Source organism: Thalassophryne amazonica, chromosome 6, assembly GCF_902500255.1.
Source record: "Thalassophryne amazonica chromosome 6, fThaAma1.1, whole genome shotgun sequence".
Classification (NCBI taxonomy): domain Eukaryota; kingdom Metazoa; phylum Chordata; class Actinopteri; order Batrachoidiformes; family Batrachoididae; genus Thalassophryne; species Thalassophryne amazonica.
In genome coordinates this window covers 34009143-34023151 of record NC_047108.1, presented here as the reverse complement: position 1 = coordinate 34023151, position 14009 = coordinate 34009143, and the positions used below count along the sequence as shown (strand labels likewise).

Sequence of the window (14009 nt, the reverse complement as noted above, 5' to 3'; positions counted from 1 at the left end):
CGTGGCAGGTGTCGGCCATATTCTAATTGACACTTAGAAAATGTGTGGCCATTTGTACTGTCATCACGAAAACAGTCTACAGAAAATCACTGTCGAGCTGGCAGTGAAATTTGTTTATAAATATCACACGACTGTGACGTTGCCGAGTGCACATGTGGCGTGGCAGAGTGTCAGCTCCCCCCACAACACGTGTACGTGTGTTTTGCGTTGCTATTCTTAGATCCATTTGAATGGCCGTTTTCCATTTCTTTCCACACCTTTCTGGTTTTGTTGCCATTTACTCAGCAGCCTATCATTATCTGCACTTATTTAGATGTTTTTCCTTCTCCGGTCAACTTTTTAATTAAAGTATGCTGTTTGTTTGCTGCCTTTGTCCTTAAGGACCCCTTTACACATAACACGAAAGATGCAGAGACCAGAAGATAATGCGTGAACCAAAAACAAAATGGGGAACCGCGAATCATTCCACCTGCTCTCGGGAGGGAGGCATGGTCAGACAGGCGTGCATGATAAGGTGGCGATGGTTTCGTGTATGCTCGTGTTCACGTGGAAAGTCGCACACACAGCCGCGGAGCAAAAAATTAATAAAACACCTGAATTTATAATACTTAATTCCTGTTCTAAAGAGCAGAGTTAGCTAGGTGTACACAAGAAGTAATGAAATGACGTGGATTGCTGTTCTCCCTTTCATGTTTTACATGAATTACCTGATGCGCGCATCTCATGAAGACATCAGCCGGGCTCCCGTCTCATGAAGAGCCGGCTCCCGTGTCATGAAGATCCAGGCTCTCGTGTTGTGAACACATCAGGCGGCATGGCGTGTCCAGCACGCAGTGATCCATTGCAAATGTAATATGTGTTTTAATTATTACAATGTGGGGAAATCCCGCAGATACACATGCCTCACGGGGGCATCCTGTGAGCTGATTTTCTGAGTGGCACGATATTCACCAGTGTTGTGGTGTGCTGACGCAGTGGTCAGCTGAAGTGATATGACATTTAATTTATTTCAACGTTAGGACAGTATGTTAACATCCGCGCTTCACAGTACAGTTATGGTATGTCATATACTACAGGCCACTACAGGTGTTCCCCTGCTGTGACTTGCGAGCACAGATATCTGAACAGCTCCATGTCGCAGTGACATGCCCACCTTTGTCTGCAGACCTCGTCAGGTCACAGAAAAAAAGGCTCACTCCCTGTTCCTTCATTCTGTGATTTTAATTTAATGTATGTGTTGTTATTTTTTGTCCTGCATCTGCCTGATGTCTCTGTGTTTAATGTAACACCTTGCATGCACGGTCATGTCCAGCTGACAGTCGGCAGTCAGTTGACATGCGCTGTATGTCTACAGCAAAGTGTATGAGCAAAGCGATCACACATGAATGAATTCAAGCCCTTTACCCTCATTTGTTTTATTTAATTTCCACTCTTTCTGTCTGTCATGTAAACTACGATTTACATGGTGGAATTGACATCTGCTGGCCAGGCCGGCTTCACACTATGCGCTCAGACACAGTTCGGTCCACGTGTGATGAGGGCGTGAGCGCCCGCCCACTCGTGTGCACTGCCTGTTCACCAGCTGAGTTGCAGGACACAGCGGTCAGCTGTTCCAGCAACGCACTGCGCTGTACAACGACCGAATTCCGGGACCCCAGCCACAGCTGACAATGTTGGATTAATGGTGTGTGTGTTGGGGGGAGCGACACACTCCACAAGCCATTTGTGTTGGGGGGTACGATGACGATAACACACTCCACACGCCGTTTGTGTGTGTGTTTGGGGGTGGGGTTTGGCAGTTACACCCATGTGTGTTGCTACTTAGGCACTTTTCACAGACAGCTCGAATGTGGTCACCTGCAGTCTGCTATCGTGTCAGGAGCGCGAATAGCCCCGCCTTTTCTAAGTGCCCGGCGAGCGGTGTTAGATGTTGGTGTGTGGCACCTGGAATTTGGCCGACACCTGCTGAGAGGGGGCTCAAATGGGCTCTCACTGTCTTTCGGCCGTTTGTGTGCGCGAATAGTTGTGGTGACAGCTGTATGAGGCGGCTCGTACAGCTCCTTCGTGCACCCGTCAGCGTTAGTTGTGTTATGTGTGAAGGGGCCTTAAATAAGGGCCACATGTTTGACATCTGTTTTTAATAGAAAATGCAGACACTTCTATTTTTTTCAACAGCCTAATATTCCTTTTTCTTCACTTTCTGTAAAGTAATAAATTTGATACACTTTCACATCCCCCAAGGATGTAATAAAATCATTGGCATTTATTTATTTGTCTGCCTGTTTGTCTGTTAGCAGGATTATGTCAAAACTACTGCACAGATTTAGACACAAAGTTCACCACAGATAGATATTAGGTCATGGAAGGCTCCATTAAATTTTGAAGGTGATCTGGATCCAGATTCTGGATCAAGATTTCACTTTATATTGGCTTTGAAGGATTAAATCAATAAACAAAACAAAACAAAAAAAAAAACTACTTCACGGATTCTCACCAAATTTGCACCACAGATAGATAGTAGGGCATGGAAGACGCCACTGAATTTTGGAGGTGATTCGGATCTGGATCAGAGGACGTCAGAAATCTCAGATTGTGTTCTTCATGTTTTAATTTGCAGTAGAATGTGCAGTGTTCCCAGTGCACTTCTGTAAAAGGAAATAAAAGCTATCATAAGGCTTTTCAGTTTTATTCACTTTTTAAAAACACACTGCTGTGATTTTGAACACAGCTGTATCTCTGCCACATCCAGGTGTTGTGTGACCAGCCCTTTGGCCTTGCCTAGTTTCTGGGGTCCCCAGTTTCTTTGAAAATATTTTAAAGGCGATTTGAAGGTTTGGGTATCACTTGAGTTTTATGTATTGTGGTCCCGATGGGAAAAGAAAGTGCCACTTGATGCTTATTTTTTGGCTATTGCCCTGAAGAAGTATTAGATGCAACACAAAAGCAAAGGTGAACATCTGGGGAGGTGCTCGGCTCAACTAAAGAATCAGGGTAGATAGGCTCCCTTTCAAGCATGGAGAAGGAGACTCAGCTTTATTCAAGTCCTATGGGTTTCCTCTGTGAAAGTTATTCACCCTACCCAAATCTAATTGAGCATGTGTTTCATTTGCTTAGTGCAAAACACCTCAAGAGCAAGCACAAACTGAACATAGCTGCAGGGTTTAGGCTTGTCAGAACGTAGCCTGGAAATAAACCCAACACCTGGTTGTGTTGGAGACATAAGGCAGCTGTTGACAACAAAGAATTTGCAACCTTGTGTAAAAAAAAAAAATTAAACTTACAGCTGCAATGGCTTTGAAGATTTTACAATTTAAGGTTTTTTTTTTAACTGTCACCAGAATAATTTTGTTTCCCAGCACTCAAAGTATTCAGTGTTATATTGCCAATATGAGAAAAATTCACCTTGGTTGGGAGAGAAAGTACTATCTTGAAACATGTGGGTAAAACCTCAGTTTCCCAGTTTGCCCTTTGAGAGTCAGAGGGCTCTGCTGTGCATGCTACATGTAACATCATGGATACCTTGAACACGTGGTAGACCTTGAATTGTGATTGAAAGTGCCAATAAATAAAATACAAACAGAAAGATGGTGCAAGACACACCTAATAAATGCACGCCACCGGAGATTCTGTTGGGAAGAGCTATGGATAAAATGTAGTCATATTTCACATGTAAGTTTTGCTGGATATCTGCTAGAACAGGGGTGGGCATGAAGGGCCAACACAGTGTGGGGTTTCCTTGCTACCTCAGCAGGTGATTTCACAGGTGACTGAGAGTTTAATGACTTTTATAATAGCTTTATTAGAAATGTTTTTCCTTCTGAGGCTCTGGTTTCCATTGAATCCAGTGTGAAATTTGATCCTTGCACATGCGGTTCCTCCTTTGCATCATCTGTAAAGTCTGGCAAAATCCACTCATTCACTCACTCACTCACCTTCAACCACTTACTCCAATTAAGGGTCACGGGAGGTGGGTGGCGCGTACGCCCTGGACAGCATGCCACTCTGTCGCAGGGCCACATATAGACAAACAAACACATTCACACCCACACGCACCTCCACCTAACCTGCATGTCTTTGGATATGGGAGGAAGCTGGAGCACCTGGAAGGAAGACAGGGAGAACATGCAAACTCCACACAGAAAGGCTATAGGTAGGGATCGATCCCATGACCTTCTTGTTGTGAGGCAGCAGTGCTAACCACTAATCCACCGTGCTGCCCAGTAAAAATCCCATTGCTATAAATTTATTGTATTTGCTATGGAGTCCCTCTAAAGTAAGTACTTTACCTGCAATAAAATTGCTTATGATTTTGTTTCTATACCATATTTTATTAATAATAAACAACTAGACTTCAACACAAATTTTTGTAAATAAATAAATGTAATTGGTATCGTCCAACTGATCTTATGTTTGTACTTTTTTTTTTTTTGCACCCTTATGGATACAAAAAGTGTTTTAAATGATCTGAGTTGAATGTAAACTCAAAATCACTGAAGCTCCTAAGTCATTCAGGTAGGTTTCCTTTTTGCCCTCCATGTCAGATTACTCTTTTGGAGCCATCACAATAAAATTCATGGTATGTGTATATATGTGATGAAAGTGAAGATTGTTGTAAGAAGGTTCACTTTACATCATTGACAGAGGTCCAGATTAACACCTGAGAATTAAACTTGTGTTCTAAAGCAGTGATTTTCAACCTTTTTTGAGCCACGGCACCCTTTTTATATTTACAAAATCCTGCGGCACACCACCAACCAAAATAATATTATAATTCTATTACCTCTGGTTTTGCGCAAAACCCAATTATTGCAATACAAAATCGATACAAAAAACACCGCATTTCGAAAATCCCCAAGCATTTTGCGCTCTGATCTCAAGTAGCGCTGTCACGATTAGGAATTTCTGGAGACAATTAATTGTCAGACAAATAATTGCGATTGACGAGTATATTGTCTATTTTTTTTTTCTTTTTTCCCCTTCTTTATATTCTACTATTGTAGTATAATTACACAACTCTGGAAGAACGTTTGGCTTCTGTGAGTGGAGAAACTGGGAATGGTGCAACATTTTTATTTTTATCTTCATTTTACATACAGTCCCAACTTTTTCTGATTTGTGGTTGTTTCTGTTGCATTTCTGAAATTATTTCTCCGCATCAGTCACGTTTTGTGCTTAAACACTGCATTAAGCTCAAGACTGAACAAATAAATACCTTTGGAAAGTAACAGCTGTTAAAGTTCAGAGTTCTCACCTGCTTTTTGTGATCTGTGCGTCTGAACATTGTTTTTTTTTTGTGGCTCAGTTCATTCATATATTCTCATTTTTTAAATATGTTTTTAAAGCTATTTGACCATTTATTTCATCTCATGATCTCATAAATTCAGCATACGACGCGCACATGGTGTGAACAGGACGGTAACGGCAGAATCACACCTTTAGAGAAAGTTCAGAGAGAAGTAAAGGCAGCTTCATGTTTCCGTTTTGTTAACGTTCACTTGGGTTAAAATCCTCTCTCTGCTCCGCGCTCGCTGCGCACTGAACGTGTTGCGCCTGCATTCAGGAATCTCCCTCACCCACCCCCTCCCTCACCCACCCCCTCCCTCACAGTCTGCAGCCTGTTAACTCCGTGCGCGCACACACACAGGCACTGACACACACACCGACAGCTCCGCATTTTAGACGGCTTTTGAAGGAGACGGCACTGTTTTAATCGGCCGTCAGCCTCCTTGTTATTGTCCCGCCTTAAGACGAGAGCGAGGCTGCAGCACGTTTGACATCAGATTCTGAGTCGTTTTATGCTTTGTGGATAAAATAAATAATTCACGGTAATCGCGAATATGAAAAATAATGGCGAATATGAAAAATACCTACGGCACCCCTGACAATCGATCACGGCACCCTAGGGTGCCGCGGCACCCCGGTTGAGAATCACTGTTCTAAAGGTCAACTATGACCTCAGGATCACAAATTAGTAATGGAGTTGGAGGCACCACGTAGAGATGTGACATTGCCCCTTTAAGAGAGCTGCTCCATCACCATGACCTGAAAGGCTGTTGGATGAAGAGGAAGTCATCAATCCAAAACTGGCATTAAAAAAAAAAGTTTGCCTATATCCTGGTGATTAACTGTAAACTTTTAGGTACTATATATACACTGTAGCACTTGGTCAAACTGTATTGTACTTCCATTAATGGTAAATGTCCACCAGGTGGAGATAGACCATTTCAAGAACCTTGGGACACAACAGCAACCACAGTAGATACGTGGAACTGTTCTCGGAAATCACTGAGTCGTCGTTGTGGCTATCCCTCCATGGTGAGGAAGATAGTCTTTTTATTGATTCCCGGACAGGATGGTGGAGGGCGGTGATGACTGAACAGGCCCAGTCTTGACGTGCACGGTTTGTTACAGACGCTTCACACGGTTGCTGTGGAAAGCTTCTGCCAGTCAGGATCGTGCTCCCTGTCCTTCCTCTTCCTCCTCTGTGTTGCTCGTTTGCATTTTTTTTTTCAAAGATTTCAGTGGACTCACATTTGAGAAGCAGTAACCATTCACAATTTGGCATTAATCCTTCATGAATTGCTTCAATATATGATCTATCGAAATGAATGATCAGTCATTTGACTGAGTTAACATTGGTGAGCATGTAATTGAATGCAAGACTGGGGCGAGAAACCTAAAGGATTTTTTTAGCCAAAAACCTAATAAATGTGTTGTAAGTATAGATAATTAATTAATCAATCAATCAATCAATCAATTTTTTTATATAGCGCCAAATCACAACAAACAGTTGCCCCAAGGCGCTTTATATTGTAAGGCAAGGCCATACAATAATTATGTAAAACCCCAACGGTCAAAATGACCCCCTGTGAGCAAGCACTTGGCTACAGTGGGAAGGAAAAACTCCCTTTTAACAGGAAGAAACCTCCAGCAGAACCAGGCTCAGGGAGGGGCAGTCCTCTGCTGGGACTGGTTGGGGCTGAGGGAGAGAACCAGGAAAAAGACATGCTGTGGAGGGGAACAGAGATCGATCACTAATGATTAAATGCAGAGTGGTGCATACAGAGCAAAAAGAGAAAGTGCATCATGGGAACCCCCCAGCAGTCTACATCTATAGCAGCATAACTAAGGGATGGTTCAGGGTCACCTGATCCAGCCCTAACTATAAGCTTTAGCAAAAAGGAAAGTTTTAAGCCTAATCTTAAAAGTAGAGAGGGTGTCTGTCTCCCTGATCTGAATTGGGAGCTGGTTCCACAGGAAAGGAGCCTGAAAGCTGAAGGCTCTGCCTCCCATTCTACTCTTACAAACCCTAGGAACTACAAGTAAGCCTGCAGTCTGAGAGCGAAGCGCTCTATTGGGGTGATATGGTACTACGAGGTCCCTAAGATAAGATGGGACCTGATTATTCAAAACCTTATAAGTAAGAAGAAGAATTTTAAATTCTATTCTAGAATTAACAGGAAGCCAATGAAGAGAGGCCAATATGGGTGAGATATGCTCTCTCCTTCACCATGTTTTCACCATGTAAATATCTAAAACATGCTTTCACATATTGCAGGTAGAGAATGACTACTGTTTACTACTGGCTCTACCTTGTGGCCGAGACCAAGAGGACGTCCTTGGTCAAACACAAGCTTTGAAAAGTGGTTTCATCACCTACTTGCAAGCTAAACAGGCAGCTGGCATTATCAATGTCCCCAACCCTGGCTCCAATCAGGTTTGTGTCCCTCAAGCATCTTTTCCTTCAGAAGCTTTATAATGTGTTGCCATGGAGATTTTGTTTCTTATATTGTTTCCAAATTTTGTTTCCAGCCAGCTTATGTGGTGCAGATATTCCCCCCATGTGAGTTCTCAGAGAGCCACCTGTCGCGCCTTGCCCCGGACCTCCTCAACAGCATCTCCAGTATTTCTCCTCATCTCATGATTGTCATTGCCTCGGTTTAAATACCTCCATTTTCCTTTTCTTCCTGAACAAAGCCAACACCAGCCCTTTTAGACTTATCCAGTCTTGTGGACGGGAATTGCCTCATTTATTTATTTTTTTGTTGAAATGAGTTTCAGTTTTGTAAATTAATTTAGCATGCACTCACTTTAACTTCTTCTTCACCAAGTCCTTAAGTCACCCAATGACATCTTAATTCCAAAAACTATACCTTTTTTTGCAGAGGATATGAAAGGTGAAGTGGGAATTTTTGATAATTGAATCATTTCATCTTGGCCATCCTTGGAAGTGTTGTGCAAAGCCTTCTCAAATACATAGCCTTTATAAAGCTATGGATTGAGACCTTCCTATGGAATATTTTTTTACCTTCATACAAGTGATTGTGATTGTTTTGTTTGTCTTTTTTTTAAGAAACTGTGATAATGTCATTGCACTATATTGAGGAAAAATGTGTGAAATCTGTACAGATTTGAGTATAAAATGATACTTGTTATGGAATTATTATCATTATTCTCATGCTCAGCCTTGCTTGCACAAGACAAATGAAAATCATTGCCTGGAAAGTGATGAGTGAATCATTTCATCCTGATCATTCACTGCTTTTGTCCATCATTTGCCAATTTCTTATCATTTTCTGGACTCTACTTCCTAAAGTGTTCTCGACCCCAGGCATTTATGAGGGGACGATTGACATTTGTATAGTTTACACTCAATGCCTCAACAAGGGACTGTATAAAGAATATTTAATTTTTTTTCCATTGTCTGAAAGCCTAACGGTATTGTGGACAATTGTGAAACTGTAAATATTACAAATATTTAAAGGGCAAAGCAATGTGGAGAGACCAAGGGAATTATTTTACAAGACTGATTGTCAAAGGGTGCTCTTTTTGTTTTTTCTCCATTTTGGTCAAGGGGCACGGATGAGAATATTGGGACCGAACTGTACAGGACCCAGGAGTGATACTCACAAGAAGAAGAAGAAAAATGTTTTTAAGGTCGATTCTGTGCCAAAAAATATTTTGCAACTGCTAAACCCAATGAGTGAAAACAAAACAACAAAAAACTATTTTGATATGCAAGTTTGTATTTTGCCATTCAAAGGGCACACTTGAGTTCTTTCTTTTTAAAGTCATAACACAAACTGTTTTACTACAGTTTTTTGTAAATCATTTTGAAATTGTATCTTCAGTTGTTTCTTTGAAAGGAGCCATTGCATTGTAAAGGTTAAGTTATTGGTTCTACCCATCCTTGATGTTGTCCTCTACTGCCCCCTGTTGTCTGAAACTCACCATGGGTTTGTGATTTGACCGTTTCGTGAGGTTGGATAAGAAATAACTTCTTTTGATGAGTTTTAGCATGTTTTATTTTCAAATCATCAAGGTTAAAGGCGAATTGTAAAAGGCAAAGAATGTGACTTGGAATTGTGCCGCCAGTGGATGTGTTGATCACGTATCCATCCTTCCAGTGTGTCCTTGAGCCAAGCTGTAAATACTCATGTCCTTAAGCTGTGCTCTTGTGCATTTCACCCTTAGAACTTACTTTCTTTTTTTTTTGCCAGGGTCCTTGTTTTTTGTTTTGTTCAACAGAACAAACCAGTCTGAAAGTGGCAGAAGATATGTGTAAAACCGATGCTGAAAGTAAAATCATGCTTGTCAGTTTTGTGATGTAAATATTTCTAAGGATGCAAGCTGAATCCTCTCTTGGTTATGTTGAAGGCACTTATAATTTTTGATAAACAAATGAGTAAAAAAATACAAAAAAGCTTAAAATGTGATTACTATGAAAACTGTCTTTTGATTTTCAGTTTGAGTGTATTTTGCTGTTCCTCCATGAGGACATTTTAAAATGTAAAATAAATGGTGGTTTAAAAGACTTGTAAAGACCATTAAATGTACAGTTGCTCTGGGTTTGTGTTTTTCTGAGCTGCCTTTTGAAAATGATGTTCTGTTAAAATATTCAGAAACATAATGGTGGAACTCCATCAGCACAAGTAAAGATCAAAGGCATATTCCACAAAGTGGGTTTAGTCACTTATCCAGATATATGAATTCAGAGTAAGACGTAAAAATAGATTTTTGGTTACAGAAACCCCAGGCTAGGTTAGTAACCAAGGCAACATATCCTGGATCAGGTTATGTCAAGGGGTATTCCACAAAGCTGGCTTACTCACTTATCTGGATATATGAATTCGGAATAAGCTGTAAACTCAAACCCCAGCCTAGGTTAGTAACAATGGGAACATATGCTCTGAATACAACCTACACTGGGGTAGGTTATGTTCAGGATGTGTTCAGAGTACTTAACCAAGGCTGCTACTTTTGTCAGTGCTACAGAAAGACACGCGCCTCTGATGTGGTCTCTATCTTCTTCCTGCTGCTGTGGTTTTAGTGCAGCAGATAAGAGAATATTTAGAGTAAATCCTGCAAATGGTGATACAAACATCAAATTCGACACAGTTCCTCCTTAGACATTACTCTTTTGGGAAAAAAAATGATTGGCCACTTGAATTTTCAATAGGCTGCCAGGTAGGGGTCAACTGGAGAATTACAGAGGTCTCAAAATTAAAAGATACTCCGATCATATTGAAAACTACACCACATTATGTGTCTGATCATAAAGATTCCAAAAAGGTATAGTTTGGACAATCTGACTGAATTCTATGGAGTTATTGGGGTAAAAACAGCAAGAATGGTGACAAAGGTCAGTTAAAGTTAAAGCTGCTACAATTTTGGTTTAAAAATGGTGGAAATTATTGGTTAATATGGTTTTAAAAAGGAGTAGTTTTCACCATGTGTCATGCTTAGGTATCATGTTATTGAGTTACAGATGCCACATGTCATAGAATCCAATACACGTTGACCTTGTTTGACCTTTACTTTGGAGACCAAACATTCAGCACAGTCAAAACTATTCCATTTATTAATCCTATTAGCTCAGCCAACAATTTGCATCACTTTGTACCAAAATTGTAGCAACTTTAACTTTTGACCCCTGTAAAAACTGAAATTGACCTTTGTCACCATTCTTGCTGTTTTTACCCCATAACTCCATAACAATCAGTCACAGATAGTCCAAACTATACCTTTTTGGAATGTTTATGATCAGACAAGTAATGTGGTGTAGTTTTCAATTTGATTGGAGCATGTTTAAATTTTGAGCCTTGTGTAATTCTGCAAATGACCCCTACCTGGCTGCTGATTTGAAAATTCAAGTGGCCAGTCGGTTTTTTCAAAAGAGTTCATGTCTAAGGTGTGTTTCTGCCAAATTTGGTGCTTGTTTCACCATTGGAAGGATTGTTTCAGTTATCTGCTGCACTATTTAGTGAAATGTAGCACTAACGGTCCCGTTAGTGCTGATGAGTTTGTACATGCTAAAAAAAAGCACTGTGCAGCTTTAAAAATTAAGATAACCATATACAAGGATCTTATTGAAGCAACTGTAACTCTATTCCTACTGAGTACACACCATGAAACTAACTCAACTTTAGCAAAGTATTTAATAAAGTGGTTTAGTAGACTTCATGTGCAACCAACTCAAAAGGTTTTGGTGTTATTGGGTAGAAAAAATGATTTCATTTGTCATTCTGACTTCTTTATTTTACCTTCATTCTACTCAGAAATGACCATGCAAATTTTTACCTTCATTTAATGAAAATTTTTAGTTGTTTTTCTTTTACTTGTTTCACTTTAGTCAGAATAAATTGCAAGTTCCAGTTTTACAATCAAACTGTCAATTTTACAACCACTGTCAACCTATGTCCAACTGTTTTTTTTTTTTTGAAGTGTGAATATTTTTTATACCAAATGTTTTTAATGTCTTCTTTATATTTGTCAGCTCAGTTTAATGCTAATCATCAGCAGACACCAACAAAGCCTGCACATGTACATGTTTTGTAACACTAAAGTAGGCCAAACCCTACACACACACACGACCAGTTCTACAACTTAATACTTACGTCAAGCTGTTGGCTATGCTGACACAACAATAGCAAAGATGTGTATGAAATTATAACATCATGTACCACATGGCTTCAGCGTGCAAAGCTAAAAATGGACTTAAAGCTGTTACGTTTGGCTAGTTTGATTTTGTAATGACTAAAAACCTACAACCTCTTAATACAAAAAACATGAAATATTAGTGACATAAGAATGACATATCTCCAATATTTTGTGTGTTTAATAGTGTAAAATTAGAAGGCTGTCATAGTGCAGCAGATAACTGAAATGATCTTTCAAATGGTGACACAAGCATCAAATAGGTGTCAAATGAAGAATTACACAGGGGTCAAAATTTAAAAATGCTCCAGTCATACTGAAGACTATACCATATTATTTGTCTGACTATAAAGATTCCAAAAAGGTATAGTTTGGATGATCCATTACAGCACAGTGGCTTAGTGGTTAGCACTGTTGCCTCACAGCAAGAAGGTCATGGGATCGATTCCCACCTGTGGCCTTTCTGTGTGGAATTTGCATGTTCTCCCTGTGTTTGTGTGGGGGTGTGCTTCAGTTTCCAACCACATTTAAAAACACGCCGGTGAACTGGATTAATTGCCTAGGTCTTCCTTGCAAAAGAGATCTTGATCTCAATGGAACTGACCTGGTTAAATTAAATGTTATGTGGTAAAAGCATTTAAGAATGGTGACAAAGGTCAATTTCAGTTTGTACCGGGGGGGGGGGGGGTCAAAGGTTAAAATTGCTCTAATTTTGTTAAAAAGTGGAGCAAATTATTGGTTAAACTAATAGGATAAATAAATGGAATAGTTTTGACTGTTAAATGTTTGGTTTGCAAAGTAAAAGTCAATGTAGATGTCATTTTTGATTCTATGACATGTGACATATAACATGATAACTAAGCATGACACATGGTGCAAACTATCCCTTTTTAAAACCATATTAACCAATAATTTGCATCACTTTTTTGCAAAAACTGAAGCAACTTTTACCTTTTGACCCCTGTACATACTGAAACTGACCTTTGTCACCATTCTTAATGGTTTTACCACATAACTACACCTTTGTGGAATCTTTATGTTCAGATAAATAACATGGTATAGTTTTCAATATGACTGGAGCATTTTTAAATTTTGACCCCTGTGTAATTCTTCAGTTGACCCCTACCTGGCAGCAGAGCCGGCCCAAGGCATACGCCAACTACGCGGTCGCTTAGGGCCTCCACGCCACCAGGGGGCCCCGAGAGTACCGAGACGTTGTGATAAAAAAGTAAATAAAATAAGATTGAATAATTTAAACGAAATTGTATTGCACCCGAAAAAAATTAATTCATTTTGACAAAATACCAATACTAGGTTAATTGATGCCTCCTGTTGGCTGCTGCCACCATTGGGCAAATTTAGATGCACCGCTTGGGTCAGGTGGTCGATGACTAATCGTGAGGAAAGAAGTGAGTGAAAGTCATGGAGCGGAGAAAAGAAAAAAGAAGTTGGAAGACGAGAAAAAAAACAAGACAAAGGTAGGTTTGCATGTCCAATATTACAATTTTTGTTGTCATTATTTGCGAAATGCTCCGTTCGTTTAGTGTAAAGTGCTTAAAGTGTTTTAAAGTCAGAGGCGATTGCTCTAAGACTGCAAGGGAAGCTCAGCTTCCCCTAAAATGTCAAAAAATAAGTGACCAAATATATACTGTTGTGTGTACATGTCATTGACTAAATATGCGCTACAACGCGCTCAGCTTTTGTTCAGAATCAGCTTCTTATCCCTGGTAACGATGCGGCTTTCCTCTCACTCAGCAACACAAAGCATGCAGCGAAACGAGACGAGTCATTGGATAAATGCTGGGCTTTGTCCCGCCCATCGGACGCTCAGCGTGTCTGGAGGTCTATGGGGCAGTGGGCCGGCCTCGGCTGGCCCGGACGCTCAGCTTCTGCATGATGATTGGATGATCTGTCTGAGGCTGAATCCCTTTTTGATTGACAGCGAAATGAGCAAATAGCGATATTTTGGTGTAAACATCCGTGGGAGCATTTTTTTTTTAATTTTCATTCTGTTCTGAGTTGAACCGGAGACTTTCCTAATCTTCTTAGTGGCATTTTCTTTGTTAAAAACG

General features: G+C 40.3%; 1 protein-coding gene and 1 long non-coding RNA gene across 3 annotated transcripts in view; one reads left to right on the top strand and one right to left on the bottom strand.

The window, feature by feature from the left end:
* Positions 1-9848, top strand: part of spen (spen family transcriptional repressor) — a 107152-nt gene extending 97304 nt beyond the window's left edge. For both annotated transcript variants that reach the window (XM_034171958.1, XM_034171957.1), the window contains 2 exons: positions 7559-7717; positions 7813-9848. In XM_034171958.1, coding sequence (XP_034027849.1) covers positions 7559-7717; positions 7813-7944 — 291 coding nt within the window. In that variant the 3' untranslated portion in view covers positions 7945-9848. The remainder of the gene's footprint in view (positions 1-7558; positions 7718-7812) is intronic.
* Positions 4417-6472, bottom strand: LOC117512022. Its single transcript, XR_004561184.1, has 2 exons — positions 5933-6472; positions 4417-4677 (listed from the first exon to the last, which is right to left on the bottom strand). It is a non-coding gene; the product is annotated as an uncharacterized LOC117512022 (long non-coding RNA).
* Positions 9849-14009: the final 4161 nt, after the last annotated feature.